Genomic DNA, 27,145 nt, shown 5'->3' with positions numbered 1-27,145 from the left:
CAAGAAGAGAGCGGAGTGGGTCAGGGAGCAAACTGGTGTTAAAGACATATTAGTAGAAATTAAGAAGAAGAAATGGACGTGGGCAGGGCATGTAATGCGAAGGCAAGATAACCGCTGGTCATTAAGGGTAACAGAGTGGATCCCTAGAGAAGGCAAGCGTTGCAGGGGGCGGCAGAAAGTTAGATGGACAGATAAGATCAAGAAGTTTGCGGGGATAAATTGGTCACAGTTGGTACAGGACCGAGGTAATTGGAGAATAATGGGAGAGGCCTTTGCCCTGCAGTGGGCGTAGATAGGCTGGTGATGATGATGATGTGATGATGCAGTATGGTGCAATGATCGGGGATGATAGCAAGCCTACACCGTTAAAAACACGTTACAGAGCTGGAAATTAACAGATACCACTGAGCCCAACCAATGCTGCTTGTGTAGGCTATGGTTAGTCTAATAGTCTAAAAGCTTATTTAGCAGCGGGTTTGTGCTAACTACAACATTTGTAGGGCAAAGTTGCCTCTTGTTTCAAAATAAATTTACAAAAAAAAGGCTAGAGGCATTGACCAATGCTGCCCAAAAAGGTTTTTAAATACAGGAAGGTTAACACAAAAATGGTACGTATGATAATAAAGATAATTGAGTCTACACCAGTCATGGAAGCCACTTAAGATAACGGCATCGACAGCACACAGGAAATGCACTTTGCCACCTTGTCACAAACACTCTTGCTTTTGCTTCGTCGCTCAGCTTTGACAAAGACCACGTGAAAAACCAAGTTGCCTGATGATTTATGTACTCGGCATAAAACTCCATGACTACCGTAAATCTTGGGTGAAAAATATTAGACTGAAATTAAGATGTTGCACACAAGAAAACATCAGTTGTGCTTTAACATAAAACCATGAAATGAGCAATTTTAGGCAGCCAAAAAAATATTTACATATAATAATTACTGAACTGCATATACAAGTTTACTCTTCAATGAAAAATGTTCTCCTTTCAATAGGTCTTCAGCATTCTAACACTCAAGGTAGGAGATAAGCAAAAGCTCATAAAAGCAGCCTTATCACTCCTTCGCCTTTTGGGCTACTTGTGTCAGCAAAAAGTGCCACTCGTCAGTCAAATATGAAGCAACTGTAGCGAAAAGGGAAGCAAATCGTTCTGAAATTACGCATAGTACGAAATATAGCGATCAGTTTTTGACCACACAAGTTGTCATAACATATGGGCTACACAAACTATCCGACCTAACACACTTGTGAGCTCATAATGAGTGACATTGCGTGGACACAAAGGAAATGAACACAAAATACAACTTAGTTCTATTTGAAAGAACTGGGCTTTGGTAGCTCAAACGGCCTTGTTTCAGCAGCGAAAGACTTTAACAAAAAAAAAAAAAACGCGATATAGAAAAACAAAAGTTCGCGCCGTAGCGTCCTAATGTGGGCAGTAGTGACGCCGTATAGACTGGCACTAAAACCACTCTTAAATGTGTTAACTGCACGTTACAATTCAACTGATATGATCGAGTGAACCTAGAGGCCCCACTACGATCACCCAGTCATGTTTTTTGGCAGTTGGTTAGGTAAGGCAGCCATCAATCACACAAACAAAATTCTGTGACGTTATAGAAAAGTCTCCTGACAGTGACTGTGGAATCGCCACTGTCGAATGTGTTTTCTTTAATATCACTGTAATTTGTTTGAAGTCAGCAATAAAATTGGTATTGTTGTGACTGGGCCAAAATAGTCGTTGTAATGAACTCAACTTATATTGTCTTCATGGCCCCTTTAATTCCAGTTTCACAAGCCCGCTAAAACGAACGCAACATATTAAAATGATTAAATTTCAACAGCCCTACCTCTAAATTTTTCTTCCATGCCCCCCAAAAATTATGCCTTCCATTTCCTGCCTGGCGAATAGGGACTTCGCTCTTTCAACTGACCTGTGTCGAGGTAACTAAGTCGGACAAGACTAAAAATATAGTGACAGACAGTATGCGAGAGAAGAAAAAAAGGAAACCTCAACCTTGCGCACTCCTAACAATGTCTCCTGGGCGTGAAGAGATGGAGCCGTGGGCAAGTTGCCCGCACCCTACTGGTGGGAAAGTAGTAGTTCAGCCGCAACATGGCAGCGGCAGCAGTGACAACAAGACAATACCGAATGATGTCCAAGAGTCCCTCAAACGTTCCCACTTGCAAGGCTTTTCTTGAAATTCATGGCGGTGCTTGCTGATGCTGGCAGCACACTGACAAAAGAAGTGTTTCCCACAGAAGCGGTTCCCGAAGCCACTGGTTTCGGGTAGGACGGGTGCATCCCAACCCAAGAATCATTTTTTCTGTCCCAGTCAAGAGTCTGGCTTCTCTATGTTGAAAAAGCTTATCAACTTTACGGGGTGGAAAAATAAGCGGATGAAGCTTTCTCAGATGCACGAGTGCCTCTTGTGGCATCAAAATCCTGGCCGTACACTTTCTTTAGCAGCATTAATTAGTACTGGTATTCGAGAGGTTGAAATATGCGTGCAATCCATTCCTGACACTAGAAAATTGTCATCCTCTCACTAAAAGCTTGCAAACGGCAGGCAAATTTAAAGAAGCAAGGACCCTACCTGAGGTGAACCTTCGGTGTAAAAACAATTTGTATTTCAAAGTTAAAAAAAAATAAAAACTTCATAAAACACAGCTAAAAGGATGAATGATAGCTTGGAATGCAATGTTCAATAATTATCAGGAAAAAAATAATGAATTATAAAAAAATTGTGCTCTCATAAGAGCTGTCCTATAAAGCTTTGCGTGCCTAAACTGTATACTTCTTAAGACATCGCTTAATTAGGTTTGGCGATGCTTGAGATCACCAGCGGCAGTACCTACGTTTCGACCGTTGGCCCAAGGCCGACTTATTTTCTGAACAACATGAACCCCAAATTCCTAAACCACATTCTTCCGTGCTTGAGGGACGAAGCAGGAGCGTCGATGCCTACGTAAAGGGCAAGAGCGTCGGGATGGCCAAAACGGTGCCGTTGTTGACCGCACGGCCGGCGGAAGCCGCGGGTCCACTCAGAAGTCGGGGTCCGGGACGACGGGGTTCTCACGCAACACGTCACCGGGGTCCTCCGGATGCGAGCAGAAGGCCACACGCTTCCGGGCCTGGAAAAACGGTGCAGAGAAATGAGAAAGCCACGTTAGTCGGTAGTCAAAAACTGCAGGCTGGTGTATGAAAGTGCGACGGTGCAGGCAGTTTTAATAACCGACGTGAGGAAGCCCCTTTTTAAGGATCAAAAGATACGAAGAGGACGAGGTGCACGGGTCGTGGTAGGGGAGGAGCACGTGGAGAAAGAGGAGGAAGAAGAGGGAACAAGGCAGAACAGGTGTGGAAAACTGAGGCAGGATGAACGAGGCGCTTGGCGAGTTCTCAGCTGGATGTCAACACCTGGGAGATCTCACAGCTGAGCCACGTCCTGCTTCTGGCCTTCAAGATTGTCAACAACGTTCCTACAGCTTCGGCAACACAGCTTGCGAGCGCACAGGCCACACAGCCCCTCTCGGCCACGACAGCCCCAACAACAAGACCGCCGACGCCCTCCACTAGCATCACAAGCTCGACCACAACATGTGAGCCTGCACATTGGTGTCTAGGACCTCTTTTCGTAGGAGCTGCACTGAATATTTAGCTTTCATTTTAATTTCTGTACTCTCTCATGTATCTGTCACGTGGCTATAATTCTTCTGTTGTCTGATGCCAAATCGCCTCATACTTCTCTGCCGGGTCGGCCCAACCTTTCATAACAAAAACAACCTGCTTTACAATGAACACCGGCGGCCTCATTCCCCTTCACAAGACGTTGCAACTCTGTATGCTGACTTTGGAAGCAGGTTTGACACTCATAATTAAACAGCACAACGATGACAGGATGAAGGAAGGGAATGAGCGATGTGCTTGTTCTGTTCCCTTTCTTTTTTATCTTGTCTTCACTTTTACCTTGTGAAAAATAAGTAACGTTACCTGCAAAGAGAGATAAAATAGGATCAGTGCAGAAACATGCATTTTTCGTAAGCAAACTGGGCATAAGCATGATACAGTTGAAAATCGATAAACGAACCTCTGTTTAATGAAATTCGCGATATAGGCAATTTTTTCAAGTTTTCTATCAAAATTTTGCTAAATGCCTGTACTTTATCTCAATTTTACGATGTAATTTCGTGCGGCGCTCCCGATTTAACGAAGCCATGGCAAGAAAGGAAGAACGAAATTCCGGTCGAGGCACGTTTTATTTTGCTTTTTTTTCAGAGCCTACATTGAAATTATTCTCTACTCGCCGTAACTCGTAAACGACTAAAATGAAAGAAAAGCGGTGAAATCTGCGGTTAACAATTAAAAGCGATGAAAGAAGCTGCTTAAACAGCTAGCGGTCACGGACGGTTGAATAGTGCGGCCACCATTTTGACATCTCCATGATGATGATGATGATCAGTGGCTTTCCCTTTGAATCGGGGCGTCGGTTGTCAGCAACCGACTTGCCTGTTTTATTACGTTTACTTGTTCTACTCCCAGCTAACCTATTGCTTATAGACCGCCTATAGAGCGCCCTCTATGCGTAGGCTGCCGAAGCCTACTTCAAGCTTTTTTTTCTACGCGTCTTTGTTTACAGTGCTGCTTATCTAGGTTGTGCTCGCTGTTAACCACATTATTATTTTGTTCGTGCATCATTTCGTGAGTCTTGTAAGCAGCATGAGTACTCCAAGGGAAAGATAAGTGTTCCGAACAAGAGCCCGAGGAAGTGTCGGTGAAACCGACGGCTACTGAAGTGATGGATGCCATCGACGTTCTGCGGAGGCACGCAGGCGCCCGCGAATGTTTTGCTTACGGACTTCCTCACTACGGCTTGAAGATCGAGTGCTGTTGGCAATAAATTACTCTCTTTGAACGTGGTCATCTTAGTTTCACCCGCGTTCATTAGACAGCTGCGATGCAGAGAAATCGGTTTCTTCAGGGCTCAGTGGGCATAAAAGTAACTGCTTAATCGAATTTGGCCGGGCGATATTTAATGTAAGCTTTCCGGTTTAGCTGGTGCACGTAAGCGCTGCTCCACACGAGCGGTCCGCGTGTACTCCGCTCAACTCACAATCATGGCTTTATCTCGAGTGTCGTGGTTGCATCACGCGGCCACACTGCAGAGCCTTTGTACGTGAAAAAAGTCTGTCGAAAGTTTCATAGCACCCTGCCACTGTTGGCCCGCCGCACCCCTCAACGCCGCGCCGAAGCCTACCACTGAACGGACGAAAAGCGGCGTAACTTAGAACCAGCACCTCGCCGGGGCGAAGTTCACAGGGCTATGACGCGGGTTCAATTGACTAACAGCATTTAGTAGTGACCGAAATGAAAAAAAAAAGTAAACCTAGTTTGCTATTATTTTTAATGAGGCGTTGCGGAAAAAGCACCGGTTTTACGACCACACCTGAACTACCGTCGGCTATTCGAATTCCTTTGCTTAAGTCTTGAAACTCTTACTTCACACAATTTTTAGTAGAAATTTCACTTTATGTAGAGAGGTAACTATATAGCAGTTGTTTCTGGGCGATGGGAAAGGTTTTGAAACCTCAATAACTGGTTAAATGAACTGTAAAATCGCAAACTCGATGTTACGAAATCCTCGAGTTAATGAAATTTCCGTCCCAAGTACGAATCCGTTATATCTAGATGTAACTGTATTACCTCTGCATTACCAGTCGAGGCACATTTAATGATTTCTCATAGTTGCTGTCGTGGAAGTTACACGGTGTGTAGCAAGAAAAAGCAAAATAATGTTACCGGCTCTTGCAAGGTTTGAACAAGGGTTGTTACTTCGCTCATGAACAAAGCTAGATTTTTTCTGAACCAGAGAGCAATACAGAGCTGCCACCACCAAAATCGACTGCGTGTGTGAGTGTTTCTGACGATATACGCATCGCAGATGGGCAAATGTGCACTTTCAGATGTTGCTTCCTTTCAAGTAAACAACACTTAAACGCACTGGAGCCAGTGCACTTCTGGCAAAAGTTCTGCTTGGAACATGCATCTATTGTCCAAGCCACTCCTCCACTTCTATTTAAATTGGTTTGACGTGCATCCTCTTGTCTACAAGGCACTACAGCTCACAAAACTGTAGCCACTGCAATGGCGTGGGGTACTACAGCACAGTACAGCCTCCTCTGGAGGAAACTGCAGTCTGTTATCTCCAGGGTTAAAGGATACAGGGTGGCCTATGGTTGGGCTTGGCTACGAGCCACGCTGTCTTGTAGCCAAAAGAACGCTCAGTCATTTACAGACAACCATCAAGAGTGCCAACAAAAGGCACAGCCAGCGATGAAGTGGCATGGGTGAAAGATGTAGCTTCAATGTGTCAAGCCCTCGCTGAAAATACGTTTGCTCTAGTGCGTCTCAGTACCTGTTACCCATGCCACAGGCCAAGCAAGGCAATGGCAGAGTCCCACAGCGTACTCGGTCACAACTCCTCTAGAGAGACGCGAATACAGTCAAACCCCGCTTCAACGAAAATTCCGCTTCAACAAAACTTCCGTCTCAACGAAATATTCCCAATGCTCCGTCAGCTAGCGATAGAATTCATTGAAACAAAGTCCTCATGACAATGAACCATTTGTCTGGCTTGTTTACGCTCCAACAAAATTTTCACTCATTGGGGCAGGGTTTTAACATTTATTTTATGGTAATATAAGCGTAACACCAGCCATCTGTAACTTTTTGTTCCTTCGGGGCGCTAATTAGTTTCACTGAAAACATGCATCGTGCACCCACACCACCACCCATAAACAAAAACAAGCTCTTCATGCACACCATTGTTTGCTGGTGACAACGATGTGGCTGTCAGAAGAGATAATGCGCTCTGCTCCTGCTACAAGTGAGAGGGGGACTTCAGCTATTTGCAAGTAATCATCTCAGTAGACATGCCTCGTACCGCAATTAGTTTTGCAACTTCATTTCTTCCCTGGTAACGCGCTCTTAATGTCGGATAAACTACAGATACAATTTGTACGTTTGCTATGTGCATAAACATGATGTAATTGCACGTCACTCCTTTTTCAGAACACGGCATTATGCAGTCAATGATTCGGATAATACATGGGGCCATTTTTCTTGCCCTTCTGCGGTGTGTTGGGACAGAATTCTCCTCCACGAATTTCTCTCTTCAACTAAATTTTTGCTCGTAACGTCAATTTCACTATAGTGGGATTTGACTGCAGTATGCTTGTACAGCCTCCAAAGGCATGGTGGCATTTTATACACAATTAACAGGAAGTTGTACAGCCTGTTCATTTTGGAAGTAGGAATGGCAACACAAAATTGTACGTGCAGTTTAGGGACAGTACTAATGGAACACAATGATAGGCCCGGGATATTTTCCATTTTTAAAGTGCTTACCGTATTTGCAAGGTTCTAACGCGCACCACCTTATTTCGTTAAAACTACCCTTGAAATTTGCGTGCGCGTTACAATCGCGTACAAATTGTCTTTCAATGTTCCTGGCTTTAGTTTTAATTCTCTCAGGAAACTGGATAAGCATCTTTAGAAGCACAAGGAATTCTTAGTGCCGCAGTTGCGTACGTCAAATAAAGTACCTTCTGCCAGGTACGTGGTGTCATGTTCTTTATATCAGTGTGGTAGGTTCGGTGTCAAATTATTTTTCGGATTTCCATAAGCAAAGTTTATTGCGGGTTACTATCGTGGGCAAGTATGGTACTCAGAACCAGTTTACTGCGCTCACATCAGTTGTAACGCGAAAACCACACGACCCTTACTTACACCTCTTCTCATCACGGGCAAACTGTGAGAAACGCAAGGATGCCTGAACCCCCGCACCCACCTGTTTGCGTTGCCTGGCCGGCTGGGAGGGAGGCGTGCCCATGACGGTGCTGCTGTCGCCAAACTCCTCCAGCTCCTGGAAGTGCTGCTTCCGCGAAAGCAGGGTAAGCTGCAGTGTGTCCATACCTTGCTCTATGATGCCGTCTGTTTCCAGCTGCACGTTGGAGTTATTTGCCTGGAAAGCGGGTCAGACAACAAGTCGCAAAAAGGGAAGAGGTAAGTATCCGAATAGCAAAGTTTTACAACTAACAAGTGTTGGATTTCAAAAAAATTTTATGGCTTATTTCCACTTTCAGACCATGCATCCATATGCAGGGTCGGCAGGGGTGAGACAGCTGAATGAGATTTGGGAGCAGTTTTTGGAGCAGCAAAATCTTGATTTTCGAGCAGAAAAACCTTGATGGGGATCAGTTAACGACTTTTATTATGTCACCTTATGTGCCTAAAAAACCAAATTTTAGGCAAATCAGGGGGGGGGGGGGCGGGCGAAGAGTGGACTTTTTAATCAGTTTTGAACGTAAACAACACCAAAATAGCCTTTCGAGAAAGTTTGTTCTACAAGAGTATCGCAAGGTATGAACTGCGCTTCCTTTTTACAAACCATTTTTAAACTCTCAGGCTTTACACATAGATAGCATGCAGTGCCATTGAAAATATCGAAATGAAAAACTAAGCAATCGTAAGAGATTTTTATTATGCGAATGCGTAAATTATTATTTGTGTAATCCCAGACTCGGCTTTAAGCACAAGTGTAGAGCCACGGCAAAAGTTGCGCAAAGCGAGGTGACAGTCGTCAACCCCACCAGCTTTCCCATTTCAATCCCTAAGGTCACGTTCACTACGATCGTAATTTGAGTAACGTTGGTATGTTTACCAACCTCCCTTTTGGAATTACATTTCATGGCAGATAGATGAATCGGTACTACTAGCCTGTAATAACAGCCCGTCCCGCTACCGGACACTGCTCCAACATTCTGCAGTGTCGACCGTCCAATTTCCGCCGCTCGTAAGCTCGCTGTCAAAGGCCGCAATAACTCAGCGTTTTGTAACACCTCAATAAGTCCAAAAGTTCACTTCAGGCACGAACCGCGCCTCACACTCAAGGCCGAAACACAGTGAATTCGCGGGCATGATGTTTTTGATGAACTCCGTCTTTCGAGTGGCGCAACTTCCCGTAACAGATCAAACAGCTAAATGTAACCACCCCCATAGCCAAAACCAAAGTAGAAACCTTCGAATAGCGCTCTGCTTGACCTAGAGTGAACTAGCCTGTACCACGAGCAACTGCTTCGCCCGCCGGCCATGTTTTCCAACCTTCACCACACCAAGATGGCGGTGCCCAGTGATGTTCCGGAGATACGGCGCTCCGGAAATGGCCGTTTTTTCATCAACTTGAACAAGTTTTGTCGCCTCAGTAAACATTAGTATTTTTATACAGGACTTTGCAATGGGTTTCGATGGGCTTTCAAAAGGTACGGCATTTAAAGGCATTGTTAAAGGTACGCAAAAGGCAAAAGGTACGGCATTGAACTCGACATTGTGACTTTCGAAAAAAAACTGTTTCGGGGACATTTTTATGCGTTTTTTTATTGATTGATCAATAAATCAAACTTTTACAAACAACATCACCCTGGGGGTGTTGAAAAATTATGCCGCCAGAAAACATTTTTTCCCACTGAAACTAACGCGAGCTTTCAAATGCTTGGCTCTGATACTGTTTTGGAGCAGTTTGGCGCAATTTGTGCAATTTTCAAGCTCTTGGAGCAGCCTGGCGCAGGAAAACAAATTTTTATCAAAACTGCGCAATATGCGTAGCTGTCCCAACCGTGTAAGGGATGTTACCTCTTCAAAGACATGCGGCTGTGGTACGTTGGCAAAATCATTGAGAAAATGCGTAAAATTCTTTCATTTTTAAGGCACTCGATAAACTGCGGCATGCAACAATGAAAAATGTTTGCATTGGTTGGCTTACACTCTTCTTGCAAAAACCTCGAATGAGTCAGTATATTTACAAATTATTCCTTATTTGGGGAAAATATATGCACCAAGTTCATAAAGTATAATCACAGATTTGGCAGTCATGCTGGATAGAAATGACTGCCTCTAAGACTGCCATTTATTTAGTAAACCATGATGCTAAGAAAAAAAAAATAGAACTTGTGTGCAGGGCTTTGTCCTTCAGCTTAACTGCCCAGCATCAGCTCTCCTATGTGTTCAACGTCCTTAGGCAATTTCTACGCTGTACACTGCCTCCGTTTTTACGCACAAAGTGAATGCAATAGAGAATGGTTGCTGCCCAAAGGCCGAAGCCTTTCACACAAAGGCTACTAAACAGCCCTGAATGCCATCCATGAGAATGTTTCCCTCTTTCTGCAAGCATAAACACTGGGTCACTAATCTTGGCCCCGCAAGAAATGCCTCAGCGAAGCAGTACCTGAACAAGATCGGTGCAGTGCAAACCAGTGTTTTAGGAAGTTAGATGTCCCCCTCTCCCCCAATCACAGATGGCAACCTTTCCTTCTTTAAGACAAGTTTTGCGACCCAAATTTTTGCACTGCTCTTAGACAAGCACTTTTTGGCCACAGCATAACAACCCTTGTGAACGCAGAAATCGCGCCACTATAAATGAACCAGTGCCTGCAAAGCACTTGCCAGAATAGTACAGGACAGCGATTGTATGCTTGCTGGTGGTGACAAGGCCCGCGGCTGGCATGATCAAGGTGTCACTCTTTGGACAGCCAAGCAACTTTTCATTCCTTTTTCCTGACAGTGCTGCATCTAGCTAGCATTGTTCTGCACAGCACCTAGCAGTGACACCCCATTCTCACAACAGGCTGTCGATGTCCAGACGCTTTCACAAAGTATAGGGTGATTAACTACACCGGGCAGAGTTGTGGCACTGACCAGCTGCAGTGTGGAGGCAAAGTAGCGTGGCACCTCCCAGACGGGCTTGCCCCTGCAGATGGAGCGGAAGGGGAGGGTCTGCTTGGACGGTTCGTCCGAGAAACTGTCCAGCACACGGTTGCAGTAGGTGCGGATGTTGAAGCTCTCCCGCTCCTGCAAGCACACCAGCAACGCCATCTCACTACTTGCAACCAATGAGAGGGACGGAGGGGCAGGGGTAAACAAGAAGCTGCTGCTCGCAAAGCCCGCAAACACATTGGGGGGGGGGGAGAAGGGGGAATGAGCAAAACATAGAATGTGAAGGAAAGTTTGACATCCACCTAAATGCAGCCATACGGCTACAAAGGAAAGCTATACAGCTTTCTCAGAAACTTCGCAGTTGAAGAAAAATTCGTCCTGGTCCAGGATTCGAACCCGGGACCACTGCTTAACCGGAGCAGTCGCTCTACCAACTGAGCTAACCAGGAGGCTAGTCGTTAGTAGCGCGAAAGCGAATTGATCAACAACTCGAAGTGAAGGACAGGTGTTAATCGACCAGATTTAGGGGAAATCCCCAAGGTGGAGTAAGTTTCTGTGAAGGAAAGTTTGACATCCACTTACATGCAGCCATACGGCTACAAAGGAAAGCTATACAGCTTTCTCAGAAACTTCGCAGTTGAAGAAAAATTCGTCCTGGTCCAGGATTCGAACCCGGGACCACGGCTTTCGCGCTACTAACGACTAGCCTCCTGGTTAGCTCAGTTGGTAGAGCGACTGCTCCGGTTAAGCAGTGGTCCCGGGTTCGAATCCTGGACCAGGACGAATTTTTCTTCAACTGCGAAGTTTCTGAGAAAGCTGTATAGCTTTCCTTTGTAGCCGTATGGCTGCATTTAGGTGGATGTCAAACTTTCCTTCACAGAAACTTACTCCACCTTGGGGATTTCCCCTAAATCTGGTCTATTAACACCTGTCCTTCAGTTCGAGTTGTTGATCAATTCGCTTTCGCGCTACTAACGACTAGCCTCCTGGTTAGCTCAGTTGGTAGAGCGACTGCTCCGGTTAAGCAGTGGTCCCGGGTTCGAATCCTGGACCAGGACGAATTTTTCTTCAACTGCGAAGTTTCTGAGAAAGCTGTATAGCTTTCCTTTGTAGCCGTATGGCTGCATTTAGGTGGATGTCAAACTTTCCTTCACAGAAACTTACTCCACCTTGGGGATTTCCCCTAAATCTGGTAGATTAAAACATATAATGGGACAACAGGGGGATGGCTGTATTGTGTATTCATACTAATGCAAACCCACACTATCTTCCTTGCAACTATTATCACTGGCATGACTACAAGATTGCCCACTGCTGCTTTTGTGGTTCATTTCGCTCCTCAAGGACGACAGCAATGCAAGGCCACTCCACTCTATTGTTCGCTCTCACTCACTAACACTGCCTCTAAATTACTTCAAGCACTGGACGTAAAAGCATGCCGCTCCTGATTTCACCAGACCCTAATCCGATTTCTGCGATACAAACTTCCCATGCAAGTCAAAAGACAACACCCAGTCGCTAGATATCACTTACGAAAAGGAGAGGGCGTCAAACCGGTTATATACACCGCCCGCTATTTACCTGCAGTTTCCTGTCCATACGAGGGTATCTCTGAAGGTCTAGTATTGCTCCTTCGTTGAACCGTCTATTCGGACGGAGTCTCTAATAAGTTTTGACAGAATGTCCAATAAGTTGTGTACTGTTTCATTTCAAAAATGCCAGGTGGCACTGAAATGCAGGAAACTTGCAGTGTTGATTTTTTTTTTACCTGGCACAAACTCCACTATGCCCATGCAAGCTATTGCAGTGAAATCGCAATTTTTTTCACACTTCAGAAATATCGCTCAGTATTTGCACTTGAAGCATAACCATGGTTGAAAATTAGGAGACGGTGATAGTTAACTCTTCAGTTACCGCGAGAAAATTGACCAATTTTTAGGCATCCTAGAAAACTTTTTTCTGCCACAAAAATTGGCTAAGCACTAATTATCGAAGTTTGCAGGGCACGATTATACCGCATCGAACCTCAATTCTGCAAGCAAGGCTACAATAGCGAGTCACAAAATGATAATAAATGGCAAGTTTATGTTTAGAGAGATAACTGACACTGAACGTCAACTAGCATCAACCACGGTGTTTCATTTTCAACTTCATGCATGTTTTCCGCATGGCATGCTTGTCCCGAATCTGTGCTGGCCATAAATCCAAAGCCAGTCATTGACAATGTTTTTACGTTATGTGGGGGCAAATCGCTGCCTCTGATACGTTGTGAAACCACCTGATTGCTTCCATGGAACCACCCAAAACTGCACATTTTTTAATGTAAACTGGTCTTCACCTCATGGCACGGGCACCAGGCGTGCTAACATTTGTTTTAATATCTGACAAACTGTTCTGCATAAGTCAATTTTTTTTCGGACATATATTTGAAATGTTTCCGTACAAAATTTACCTTTGAAATTTTTTCTACTATTGGTGGTTTGGTTGTCATTTTCTACGACAACTTGAAAAAACTGATTTTGATAATTTTTTCGCAACTATGATATATGAAAGCATTTAAAAACTGGTGTCATTGGAAGGCCGTTAAATAATCTGCATTTGGTCTTCCTGCAACTAGTGCTGAAAACATTTTTGTACACAAAAAATGTTTTTTTGGATTCCTAAAAATCGGTCAATTTTCCTGCGGTAACGAAAGAGTTAACTATCACCGTCTCGTAAATTTCAACCATGGTTACGCGTCAAGTGCCAATACTGACCAATATTTCTGAACTGGGAAAAAATTGCGATTTCACTGCAATAGCTTGCATGGGCATAGTGAAGTTTGTGCCAGGTAGAGAGTTTGTTTTGAGTTTTCACAGGATTAAAAAGGCACCTCAACACCACTCAATCACTGATTTGTAAAACAAATATAATAGAATGAAAAATGGTATGAAGATAACATACACTATAATTTTGTGGTTTATGGAAGAGCTGTTCTGGTGGGCACGATTTACTTGTAAAATAGGCAAATCAATCCCATCAATGTGAATCGACTTGCTTCTTGCCTAATAGCGTCCTTTCGAAAGCCTCAGAGAACTAAACCAAAAGGTTGTCAAAATGAACCCACCTCTGACATTTAAAACCTTCATCCGTGTGATGAAGTAGGTAATGCAATGCTGGAGGCATAACGAATATAGTTGGCCATGCAATTCATGCTGTCATCAGATGCAAGGTCTTTACACGTGCACTGTCACCCGATCCATTCGCAATGCGACAATAAAAACAATGTGCCTGACAACAATGGCACTATCAACATCTGTTACAAGGCAAGACAAGCCTCTTCCGTGCTATAATGTGACAAAGGCACCACCATTGGTGACAAAAACCCATGCTGACAGCAGCAGCAAACTTAAACCACAACATTCGACCGCAAACATAAGCGACACACGACACACCCATGGGCTGCTGATGCATAAAGCCCATTCTCAAGTGTAAAAACCAAAGTTATATCTTTTTACCTGCCACACCACTCTTCGGGATACGTACTGAACGGCTTGATCTTAACGATTAGGCTAGATGACAAGCAGAGACATCACCCCTCATCCCACGCCAATCTACCTACAGTTTTCGCATGGCGGTTTTCGCAAATTCAGCACAAGTTCAAACTTTCTGCAGTTGCTTCCAGATTGCTGCCAGCGGTTAAAAACTTGGGTTTGTGCGGTGCATTGCAAAAATGTGCTGGAAATTCTGACCAATGTTTTGCCATACATGTTGTGCCCCTTACTTTTGACTTGTGTTAACTGCCTCTGAGCACCCACACTCACTGGTGACTACTGCGCCTCTAGCAGAGGACGTGTATTTAACCCTCATCCTCCCTCCCACTGCAACGCAAGCAGTTCAGCTGGCCCCTTGGCAACAGTGACGCAGTTGCGCACAATGTTGGCCCCAACATCAGACCAGTGCGTATTCGAAGCGCACGACGCATCGCAGCCAATGGGGATATCTGGCCGGCACACACCCGCAATCGCATCCACAAACCGTTCACAGCCAGCCAATAAGAATCAGATGTGAATTTAGCTGCAATTTTACTGCGACTGATGATGACACTGGCTTTTTGGCTCACTGGACCACTTAATGCTACCCGGATGTCTAGTTTCATTCCATGCCTGCCATTCTTAGCTGTTGCTGCTCCTCTGGGCCTGCCAAATTACCGTCCTTCGCTATGAAACAGGACACATATCACACTTCAACATAACCGTGCTCCTGCCTTACGCTCGTCTGAGAGTATCACAGGACACCCTCCCCTGCCTCGTCCAGGAGACGATGCTCTGTCAAGTGCGAAATGCCAGGCTGCTCCTTCAACCCACCTCTTCCATGTCGAGCAGGGGTCTCATGCGGGACTCCCAATCCGCCACACGCTTCTGCATGTCGGACAGCTGGAACTCAGACATGGGCTCCTGAGGTGGTTAAAAACACAAAGGCAGAAGAAGAATTCAGCTTGCTCCCACCTTCCAGAGAAAGCTCAACAGAGCTGAAGAACTTTGAACTCACGCTGATTTCCCGCAAATGGTTGCGGACTAGATTTTCATAAGAGTTCTCTTGGGGCTCCTCCGGAGTAGGCGGCTGGCCTATCAAAGGGAAGAAGGACAGGGGGAGAGCAACAGGTCAGAAAAATTTGAATTAAGACAGCTGCAAATACACAAAGTCAAATGTTGTCTGCATGGTCCCTTAAAACAATAAATGACCGTACCATGTCAAAACATTTAATACTACGGCATTTTCTGAATTTTTCTAACCAATTTACACACGTTTGTACTTAGAAAAGTGCATTCACAAGTTCTGTTTCCCTCGTGCCATCCTCATTGCCAGCATGGCCAACGTCTTATGACGACGCCCTGGTAAGTCCACGGGAGAAAATTTAGATAATTGCTATCATACTCTTATTAAACCTGCACAATACATTCATGACTAGAACGAAAGAAAAAAAAGCCCTAAATCGTGACAAAGTCTTTGTCAACAAGCATACGTTTGTGTAATGAAGGACTACCGCCACTTTTATGGCTTAAGGGGGCACATGGGTCTTTGGAACCAAAAAATTGCACAAAAAAGCATTTTAGGTGTCACTTTTCTCTTGATGTGCACAGTTTTTCCTCCAAAAAGTCCGTACATGAAACAGTACCAGGTTCTTATAAAAGCCATAGAGGCCAGATTTCAACAAAGAAAGAATTATTTTCTCATATTTCCCCACTTTTTCGCCACAAGTGGTATCGCAGTGATACAAAATTCTAGAGAAGTACATCCGAGCATGTATTGCAGCTAGGAAGATCATTCCTTTTGCACTATGAAGCTGAATGTGCAAACGTTGTGATATGGGAAGCAGACTTTGCATTTTGTGTTTCAGTAGTTATTTAATCAGCGTTAGTTTTAATTGGTTAGAAGAGTAGTTGAAACCAAGAAGTTAGAATTGATGTAAACGTATCTGTGTTTGAAAAATAAAAATATTGCTTCCCACATTTCGTTCTCAACACATTCTGGTATCTATTCATGACTTGCTGGTAATTTTTTGTTGAAGAGTTTTTTTCCTATTGTTCTCAAGGACAATCAAGGAAGCTGGTTTTTTATCTTGAAAACTAGTCCCCTCACATCAAAACTAATAAGACATTTGATATCAACTAAAACAACAGAACAAGCCCATGAAGTTTGGTCAAAATTGGTTGGAAAGCAAAACAAAATTTAAGAACAGTGTGCCCCCTTCATTTCCTATATCGTGACAACATCTTTTATCAAATTACGCAGGATAGAAAAAGCCACCAAGGACTTAGAGAATAGATCGACTGCTCTTGAAAGAAGAGGGAATAGTGAAACAGATGACTATTCCAGTCGCTAAAACCCTGCTTACAATACTTACGGTAAAAACATCTCCCGTCATTTCCAGCAATGATAATTGTTTACTTCTGCCTGGCAAGGTTTGAGATACAATCGATACACCTTAAACATATTTCACCACGGAAATACGAATGAGCTGTTTTTAACACAACTCAAATCCACGGAGAAGAATTTCAGAAAGAAGCAAAAATGTTAACGGGCCTAAATGCAACGCTGTCAAAGCGAACTTTTTCTAGTTGACATGTAGAACATATAATAGATATCGGATGGTTTCATTAAGGCCCGGTCACAAATTGTATGGCCATTTCTGCAATTCTGATCACGTGGATTTGACTCATTTTGAATTTTGAAAAAAAGTTCCTCAAATACATTTGGCAAATGTATTTCAAAGCTGAAATACAAATACACAAAGGTACCTATAAAGTACTATCGTCGAGAGTCTTTTACATCCTAATACTATCTACCTAAACTAAACTAAGGCTCTAGATTTGCACTAAAACAGTTGCAGTATGAATTAAATAAGTTAAAGTACAAAACTGGCCACAAATGACTCCCTTCAGTGTCCTTTCAAGCTCTGAAAGTTTGTTAAGAGTTTTTTTGAGAGTCATTAGCAAAAAAGGAGAAAAGAATGAACAAAACCAAAGCAGCAATGTGACCGAAATTTGGAAATGAGAAGTCTACCATTTCTCATTCATCCAGACATTCCCCGAATATTTCACGTTCTTCCCCTGTGATCTCGAGATACTGTATTACCTTTTCGAAATGTGCAGTAATACAACTCCAAATAAAAACTGCTTTTCTCATGTTACGAATATTTCTCATGTTGATTGATCTTTTTGCAAGACTTACGATGATGCTAGTATCAGGGAAACTCCATCTCTCACTCCCAATAGGCACAGTTTTCTTTGGTTGTAGCCATTTACCTAAAGTAAATTGCTACAAATGGCCATTTGCTGGCCATTTGTAGTAGTCATTTACTTGCCATGTTACAGGCCCATTTACAAGCCAAATACCCATTTGCCAGAATTAAATGGCCGTTTACGTAATGTAAACGGCTTAATATATGCAGTAGTTGCACATGATCGGTCAATGCATACTGTCCATGTCTGGACCACAGATCAATTATTTACATTTAATCTAGAACAGCCTCCACATAACCAGGGCGTACCGCTGAAACGAAACGCTCCTCTTTGCACTTGCCTTGTGCAGACTCCACGGGAAGGTCTGCGTCGGCAAAAGCTCCTATGTCAATGTCATTGTTGTCGTCGTTGGGCTCGTCATCACCACCTGTGGGGAACAGTGCAAGGTGATTGAGGAAACACCACAGAAAAGGGGTGCAGGATGGTTCGCACAATAGCCCAGGCGCCCAACCACCATGACAAAGCACACACAAAAGGGTGGAACATCCCACCAAAAAAGAAACCACACGGAAAAAAAAATATTTTCCAGGGCACCCTGCCATGCATATCTCCGCCGTAACCCGTGAGCGAAAATTTGCCAAATATTATTAACCCTGGCTTCTGCAGCTGCTTGTTTGATGGAGGAGAAATACTGCACACACTGCACAACACCAAGGTGGTCAGGTTTATTCCAGGGCCACCCACTATGGTGCATCTCGTAGCTCAGCCTTGGAAAATTGAACTGCGAATCTGAATAGAAAGCCACACTCTTTTTGTCGGCTTTGTGTTGTCTTTGTTTCACACACGGGAATAGAAAAAGACTAACTTTTCCAATGGAGGGAATTTGTTTACTTATGGGATGCGACGCTACACAAGGTTGCGGATTCGATCCCCTGGCGTGGCAGCCGCACTCTTAATAAAGTTGGAAAGGAAAAAAATAGAGAGTTTTAGCTGGCCGTTTTAGACGGTCCGCTCTGTTCTTGACGGCCCGCTTAGCACAACTGGAGCGTCCACAGCAGAAAGGTTTTGGCTAACTGATAACTGTATCTCCCAATAAGACGCGTTGTCTGGTGGGTTGGTTCATATTGTCACGTAGCCAAGGACGAAGCAGTTGTTTGGAAAAGAAACAAGTTTATTGGAGCGAACTTGTGCACCCCTAACAACTGAAAAGAATACAGAGGCGGCGAAGCGGTGGTCAACAAAGTACGTGCGTCGGCGAGCGTCGCAGAATCGAATGCCCCGGCGTCCGCACTGCAGGCTTTTTATCTTTTGGCGCGCGTGGTTCTCGAAACGTCGATTCGCATCGAGAACATAGTAGATCCAAGAAGATTATTCTGGGCTGTTCACGCTAGATCGGAATGCTCTCCCTATCACAACAGATAACACATGCGGCACAGGAAGAAAGAATGGAACACGCGCTTCCCTTGGCGCAGAGATAACACAGACCGGCGCAGCCGGCGGTAAAAGCAAAACACAAATAAACAAACCCATTGTATGGTTCGCGGCATTACCCCCCCTCTAAGAGTGCATCGACCCGATGCTAACATAAGCGACAGTCCGAACAAATGAAAATAAAAGTTCGTCATCGTCCGTAGAAAGGTTTTAAGCGAACCACGTGGACGACTTCAGGCCGCGTGCGTTGTCGTGATGTGCCGGAGTCACCATCGGGGATCACTTCGTAGGAAAGTTGGCCAACACGTCGTAGAATCTGGTAGGGTCCGAAATACCGTCGCAGGAGCTTCTCACTGAGTCCGCGTCGTCGGATGGGAGTCCAAACCCACACACGATCCCCTGGTTGGTACTCGGCGTCTCGGCGTCGGAGGTTGTAGCGGCCCGCATCCACCAGCTGCTGGTTCGTTATACGAACTCGAGCGAGCTGGCGGGCCTCCTCCGCACGTTGAAGATATCCGTGGACGTCGGCGTTGAGGTCGTCGTCTTCTACGTGCGGAAGCATGGCGTCGAGCATCGTAGTCGGCCTTCTACCGTAGACAAGCTCGAACGGCGTCAGCTGCGTCGTCTCCTGGATAGCCGTGTTGTACGCAAACGTGACATACGGGAGCACTTCGTCCCAAGTCTTATGTTCAACGTCAACGTACATTGACAGCATATCTGCGATTGTCTTGTTCAGACGTTCTGTTAGTCCGTTCGTTTGGGGGTGGTACGCCGTCGTTCTTCGGTGATCCGTGTTGCTGTAGCGTAATACTCCTTGCATCAGCTCCGCAGTAAATGCCGTTCCACGGTCTGTGATTAGGACTTCCGGGGCTCCATGCCGCAGCACAACTTGGCTTACAAAGAACTTCGCCACTTCTTGTGCAGTCCCCCTCGGAAGAGCGGCGGTCTCTGCGTAGCGCGTCATGTAGTCTGTCGCTACGACAATCCACTTGTTCTGTGATCGTGACGTAGGGAACGGGCCTAAAAGGTCCATTCCAATCTGTTGAAATGGTCTCGATGGGACGGCGATCGGTTGCAGAAGTCCGGCGGGTCTTGTCGGCGGCGTTTTTCGTCGCTGGCAGTCACGGCAGCTCCGGACGTAGTGGGTGACGTCAGAGGTAAGGCCGGGCCAGTAGTACCTCGCCTTGATTTTTCCAATAGTGCGGGCTGTGCCCAGATGTCCGGAAGACGGGTCGTCGTGGCACGCTTCCAAAATTTCGTCACGAAGGTCCGCGGGGATGACGAGAAGGTAATTCGCTCTTGTTCCGGGGCTGAAATTCTTCTTCACAAGGACGGAGTTTCTCAGGCTGAATGCTGGTAAGCTGCGTTTGAAGGTCCTAGGAACGGCAACGTTGCATCCCTCGAGGTACTCGATTATGACGCGTAAGTCGGGGTCAGCACGCTGCTGGGCGGCTAGGTCGCTCTCCGTCACAATCCCGAAGAACGCGCTGTCTTCATCAGAGTCTTGTGGTGGTGGGTCGACGGGGGCGCGGGACAGGCAGTCGGCGTCGGAGTGTTTCCTGCCGGATTTATAAACGACTGTAACGTCGAACTCCTGCAGGCGCAAGCTCCACCGCCCAAGACGGCCAGAGGGGTCCTTCAAATTGGCGAGCCAACACAGCGCATGGTGGTCTGTTACAACCTTGAATGGCCTTCCATACACGTATGGGCGAAATTTTGAAATCGCCCATATAATAGCCAGGCACTCTTTCTGAGAGGCAGAATAGTTTTTCGCCTCCTTCGACAGACCACGGCTGGCATAGGCGATTACCCTTTCGCAGCCGCTTTGCTTTTGGACAAGGACGGCACCCAAGCCTATATCACTGGCGTCGGTGTGCATTTCCGTTTCGGCATTTTCGTCGAAATGAGCGAGCACGGGCGGGCTTTGCAGGCGTTTTTGCAGCTCGCCGAATGCTTTTTCTTGGTCGTTTTCCCAGCTGAAAGGGGTGCTATCTTTCGTCAAGCGCGTGAGTGGCTCTGCAATTCGTGCGAAGTTTGCGACGAAGCGCCGGTAGTATGCGCACAGCCCGAGAAATCTTCGCACGCCCTTCTTGTCTTTCGGCCTTGGGAAGTTCGCAATGGCTGATGTTTTTGCCGGGTCAGGTAGGACTCCCGCGGCGTTGACGACGTGGCCCAAGAACTTGAGTTCCCCGTATGCGAAACGGCACTTTTCAGGCTTCAGCGTCAACCCCGACGTACGAATGGCCTCGAGTACAGACTCCAACCTTGCAAGGTGTTCGTCGAAAGTCCGGGCGAATACCACTACGTCGTCGAGGTATACGAGGCAGGTGTGCCACTTAAGGCCAGCTAGCACAGTGTCCATGACTCTTTGAAACGTCGCTGGTGCTGTGCACAGCCCAAACGGCATCACCTTGAACTCGTATAGGCCGTCTGGGGTTATAAATGCAGTCTTCTCTCGGTCTCTCTCGTCCACTTCAATTTGCCAGTAGCCGGTCTTCAGGTCCATCGATGAGAAGTACTTCGCGTGGCAGAGGTGGTCGAGGGCGTCGTCGATTCGGGGGAGGGGGTACACGTCCTTTTTCGTGATTTTGTTGAGTCGCCGGTAGTCAACACAAAACCTTAATGTGCCGTCTTTTTTCTTTACGAGTACGACGGGCGCAGCCCAGGGGCTTTTCGATGGCTGTATAATGTCGTCGCTGAGCATGTCGTCGACTTGAGTCCGGATGGCTTCCCGTTCGTGTGAAGAGACGCGGTACGGTGACTGTCGGGTAGGTCGGGCTCCGTCTTCGATTATTATTCGGTGCTTCGCTAGAGGGGTCTGACGTAGTTTTGCGCTCGACGAAAAACATTCGCTATAGCGACGCAGCAAAGCCAATAATTTTTTCCGTTGTTCTTGCGGTAGCGCCGGATTCACGTCGAATGGCTGCGGGAGCTTGAAGGTTTCTACGGGTGTGCGTTCAAAGTCGGCGACCGCGATCACATCACTTGCTTCTTGCGTTTCTTCGAGGAACGCAACTGCAGCTCCCTTGTTTAAATGCTGGTACTCTTCGGTGAAATTAGTGACCAAAACGTGAGATTGGTGTTGCTTAAAGTGCGCAATGCCTCTTGCGACGGAGACACCGCGGTCGAGAAGCAACTTTCGATCACTCTCTACGGTAGCGTCGATGTCAGAAGCAGCATCCTCACAGTAGACGGCGATCATCAAGCTTGCGCGGGGTGGCAGGGTGATGTGATCGTCGGCGATCCTGACAGCAGCACGGTGATCGGGGTTCGGCTGCGGCGTCGTGGAGTGATCGGAGGAAAATGTTATCGACTTGGTCTGCAGGTCAATTATTGCGCCGTTGTCCGTCAAAAAGTCCATTCCGGGAATCACGTCGCGGGAGCAGTTAGGCAGAACGACGAACGCCGCAGGGTACGTTGTGCCGTCTATGGTGACGCGCGATGTGCACGTTCCACTTGGCGTCACGAGGTGGCCTCCTGCTTTGCGTATGTGCGGACCGTCCCATCTGGTCATAACTTTCTTCAGCTTAGACGCAAATGGTCCGCTCATTACGGAGTAGTCGGCTCCCGTGTCTACGAGGGCGACTACATCAAAACCGTCGATGGACACCTTGACGTCGGATGCCTCCTTCCTCGAGTTCCGGGTGCGTCGGGGCGTCGCATCTCGGCTTGTGCGTGTTGACGGTCGGGCACTGTGCGTCGTCGTTGTCCACGTCTTCTCAGCGGACGTCTCGGTCAGGTCGGGTAAGCGTCGCGGCGTATAGCTGTCGTCGTGTTCGGGAGTCTCGTCAGGGTTAGGTCGGGTCGTTGGGATGAAGGCATGTCGTGAATCACTGTCTTCGGCGAGTCCTTGCGTCGTTGGAGGGTTTTCATTTTTCCGCCGTTGTGCAACTTTACCTCCCGAAGTTGCTGCTTTTAGTTTCCCCCGCGTGGGCTGGGGGACCTTCCACGTGAGAAGTCAGCAGTGCTGCGGCGGTTCGGTGACTGATACGGGTAGGGCGACGGTGAACGGTTGAAGCGGGCTGGTGCTCTGTTGGTGTTGGAGAGGTATTCTTCGATCTCAGCAGGGCGCTGGCCGTATCGGGGGCGTGGGGCGTCGACGGAGAACCCTCGCAAACCGAGCCTCTTGTATGGGCAGCGACGGTAAATGTGGTCGGCCTCTCCGCAGTGGTAGCACAGAGGACGGTTATCGGGAGTTCGCCATACGTCCGTCTTCCTCGGCGTCTGGTTTCGGGCTACCGGGGGTCGGGCGGGTGACAGTGGGCGCCGGTACGGCGGGGCCTCTTGACGGCGTGTTGCAGCAGGGCGGGGTCGACGAACAGCCGCGGAGTATGTCATAGCTTGTAGCTCTTGGGGTACCTCGGATGGCGTAGAGGTTCCCAACGCTTGTTGCACTTCTTCTCTAATGACGTCGGTGAGAGAAGCGACTTGGGCCTGCGGCGGCGTTGGGAGAAGTTTCCGCAGCTCCTCTCTCACTATTGCGCGGATAGTCTCGCGTAGGCTATCTGCCGGAATCCGCATGGTGTCGATGTAGTTCGCATTGGCCGTAGCGACAAATTTGCGGTCTTACTGCTTAGAACGCATTTGGAGGGCCTTTTCAATTGCATGCTGGCTTCGGGCACGAATCCGGCGACGGTTTTGGGCGGATTTCGGACAAGTCCGGCAAACAGTTCCTCCTTCACTCCGCGCATTAAGAAGCGCAACTTCTTTTCTTCCGTCATTTCGGGATCCGCGCGGCGAAATAGCTGCTTCATCTCCTCAACGAAGATCAAGACGCCTTCATTGGGGTGTTGCGTGCGCGTTTCCAACAAAAGGGCGGCTCTTTCTTTCCGCACGACGGTAGTGAAGGTCTTAGTGAACTCGCTTTTGAACTGAGCCCAGTTTGTCAAGGAGCTCTCGTGGTTCTCGAACCAAGTGCGAGCCGAATCTTCCAAGTAAAAGAAAACGTGCCGGAACGTTTCTGTGTCGTCCCACCTGTTGAATTTCCGGACGCGCTCCAGTTTCTCCAACCATTCTTCTGGGTCTTCTGCGGGGGCTCCTCGGAATGATGGCGGTTCCCGTGGCTGCTGCAGAACGACAGGAGGATTGGCTTGGTTGAGCATGGTGCTGGTTGCGACGTTTTTCTTCTTCGTCTTCTCCGGTAGTAGACCGAACTCGGGTGGTAAATCTTGCACGCGGAGGCTGGCTCTTGTTGGGCTGGCTTGGCGGCTTCCAGAGGTTGTAGTGGGCATGAAGGGTGCGTACCCAGCACCTCCACCAGATGTCACGTAGCCAAGGACGAAGCAGTTGTTTGGAAAAGAAACAAGTTTATTGGAGCGAACTTGTGCTCCCCTAACAACTGAAAAGAATACAGAGGCGGCGAAGCGGTGGTCAACAAAGTACGTGCGTCGGCGAGCGTCGCAGAATCGAATGCCCCGGCGTCCGCACTGCAGGCTTTTTATCTTTTGGCGCGCGTGGTTCTCGAAACGTCGATTCGCATCGAGAACATAGTAGATCCAAGAAGATTATTCTGGGCTGTTCACGTTAGATCGGAATGCTCTCCCTATCACAACAGATAACACATGCGGCACAGGAAGAAAGAATGGAACACGCGCTTCCCTTGGCGCAGAGATAACACAGACCGGCGCAGCCGGCGGTAAAAGCAAAACACAAATAAACAAACCTATTGTATGGTTCGCGGCAATATTAAGAAATAAGATTTAGCACAGCGAAAGGCACTGACGGTCAAAAAGACGGGTAGTACCCGTTCCGTTCGTTTCACCGCCCGTGCCTTTCGCTGAGCTAAATCCATTCCTGAATTTCTATCTCCCGCGATGACGTCATTTGCATCATTGGTCGTGCCCTGTGCAAATGCAAACCAAAACCTCATACAGAAGGAAATATAAAATGGATATTTCAGTCACTCAAAGCAAAATCCTGCGTTTATTGCTTATTTCAATTCAGTTGCTGATGACATAATAGTCCCAAATTATTTAAATGAAGCTGTTCAACTTCCGAAGAGCCAAGACAAGGCTGTCTTTATGGGAGCTACATAGAAGTATGCGCGCGTTTAAGTCGACGTTTTGCGCTTCTTTTCTAAACTTCATTGAGGTTTGCAAGATGTTTGGCTATTCAGAAGTGCTTTTCGCAGTTTCGTCGCTCACCTTTTAACGGAAGAAAGAAAGTTGGCAGTAGAGTGTTCACTTTGCTGGCGGCAGCCATCTTAGTATTCCGCGCAGTCTCGTATGCTGTTACTGACTGTCCACTCAGCGAGTCCGGCGAACGAAGCGGGCCACACATGGGCAATGGCACTCCCAGTTGCTATCGTAGCAGAGTGGGCCATCAATAACAATCAGCTAAAGCTCTCTAATAAAAGACTTAGCATTTAAGACAGTGTGGCCTTAAAAGGGGTCTACATTGATCCTGAGCTCAGTACACAACACGCACCATTGGGAGTCTTTCTGGTGCGCTCAATGACAAAATAATTGCCGTTCGGTAGTTCGAAAAAGAAAAAAAAGAAGCGCACTCCCCAGCTGTGCAAGCATTGGCACATTCTTGTGACAATCGGAACAAATACTGTGAGCAGAGTACGGAGGAGAGCGGAAAGAAAGGTGCAAGCACTAGCACATGCTCCTGATTATCAGGACACACGGTAGACACGAGATGAGCGAGATGAAGAGGGGACTAGTTGAAATGTTTAATTACCGAATCCTTATTACATCCTGTTAATCAAGAGAGAAAATCCAATACCACAACTTTCGACCATGTCTAGAAAAGTTTGATAGCCACAGTGCATCATGACTAAACACAGCAGTGCACCTTGCTCAAGACATGAAATATGCCTCGGCTCTCAGGCCGTTGCAGTGCTGTCTGCTACGTCGCTACCAGCACCATGCGAAGCGGCAGTGCTGTGACCCACCCGTCGGACTGCTTACCTGGCAAGTCACCATCACCGGGAGTGTCATTGTAGTCTTCATCCACTTCCTCCTCAAACCTCTCTTTGTTCGCCGACTGCAAGAAGATGCAATAGCTTTTAGCCCCAAGACTCCTCTGTCATGCTCTGTGGCTATACTTGGGCGCAACTTCCTCGCCCGATGCAAGGATTGTGTTACTGCCAGTATTTTGCGCGTCACATGAGTCGTCCCAGTCATTTTTAGATTTCATTTGCTTATAAAGTATAGCAGTAATGGCAAACATACCATGTGAGATAAAGGCAGATGATGTCGCGCATTATGTGCTATCTTCTTTCAAACCGCATGCACGCGCTGACATCCGGGTATGTCCTTTCAGCACAGTGATACACTATTTGAGTTGTTACCATTCTTAACTGGTACCCACGTATAGCAAGCATTCCCTCCAAGCTGCCCCCCAATTTGCTGCGTCATTATCGCTCTCAGCTTTTGTTAGCACAGGGACCAATTACTCCCGGCTGTGTGCTGGGAGTGAATGATTCCTGTTTTTCTACCTTCTATCAGCAGTACTTCAAATTTGTGCTCACAACAACGGCACGACATGCACCACAAATGTTTGCCTAACTTACTTCATTGTGCTTTAAGCAACTTATACCCCTGTCAGACGGGCACTTTCAATCTGGATTGAAGCGAAGAGGATTGACTTTTCGAGCACGCTCGACGCACCACCACTGCTGCACGGCACGTTTCAATCCCGATCGAGACATTGCACCGGTGGCACTTACGTACGACGGATGGCGCGAAAAATGTACTTTGTGGCCTGCGTCTGGTAATTATGCGCGATCACAGGTAAACGCAAGTATATAAATGTTAGCACACGCTTTTTGTGGTCAAGTTTTGATAGAATTACTGGAATTAATTGAAGTTGTCGAATTCTGTGACATGAGTCAGCGGGGACGAGAGTATCACCGCTTTCATCCAATCGCGCTTGGAAACCTCCATAACGCTTGAGAAACCAGGATTAAGTTCAAGTGGGATCAAGCTTGATTGTGATTGAAACTGCCACGTAGCAGCGCCTGATTCGGATTGAGCTCGATCCAGATCGACTCAATCAAGATTGAAAGTGCCCATTTGAGACAGGGTTATTAGACTCTGGTGCAAACCAACAATGTCTAAAGGAATATTCATGCTAACACGTTGCCCAGACGCGCCTACATTTCTACTGCAGTAACTTGGCTCCAGTTTCGCGGGAAGCCAAAGCATCGCCTGCAGACACAAGCACTTGTCGAGACAACATGCGCGCCAAGGTCGGTGCGTAACACACAT

General features: G+C 46.7%; 1 protein-coding gene across 1 annotated transcript in view; it reads right to left on the bottom strand.

Annotated features, from left to right (window-relative positions):
• Window positions 1-271: 271 nt before the first annotated feature.
• LOC144154754 (condensin-2 complex subunit H2-like) overlaps window positions 272-27,145 on the bottom strand; it is a 69,119-nt gene continuing 42,245 nt past the window's right edge. The window contains exons 12-18 of the mRNA XM_077685870.1: window positions 25,844-25,919; window positions 17,839-17,925; window positions 15,304-15,380; window positions 15,120-15,209; window positions 10,756-10,908; window positions 7,853-8,026; window positions 272-3,140 (exon numbers count right to left, since the gene is read on the bottom strand). Coding sequence (XP_077541996.1) covers window positions 3,051-3,140; window positions 7,853-8,026; window positions 10,756-10,908; window positions 15,120-15,209; window positions 15,304-15,380; window positions 17,839-17,925; window positions 25,844-25,919 — 747 coding nt within the window. The 3' untranslated portion in view covers window positions 272-3,050. The remainder of the gene's footprint in view (window positions 3,141-7,852; window positions 8,027-10,755; window positions 10,909-15,119; window positions 15,210-15,303; window positions 15,381-17,838; window positions 17,926-25,843; window positions 25,920-27,145) is intronic.

This window comes from Haemaphysalis longicornis, unplaced genomic scaffold (genome assembly GCF_048455015.1).
Source record: "Haemaphysalis longicornis isolate Haplotype H1 unplaced genomic scaffold, Haemaphysalis longicornis Haplotype H1 scaffold_90, whole genome shotgun sequence".
Classification (NCBI taxonomy): domain Eukaryota; kingdom Metazoa; phylum Arthropoda; class Arachnida; order Ixodida; family Ixodidae; genus Haemaphysalis; species Haemaphysalis longicornis.
This window is presented reverse-complemented; position numbering and strand designations above follow the sequence as displayed.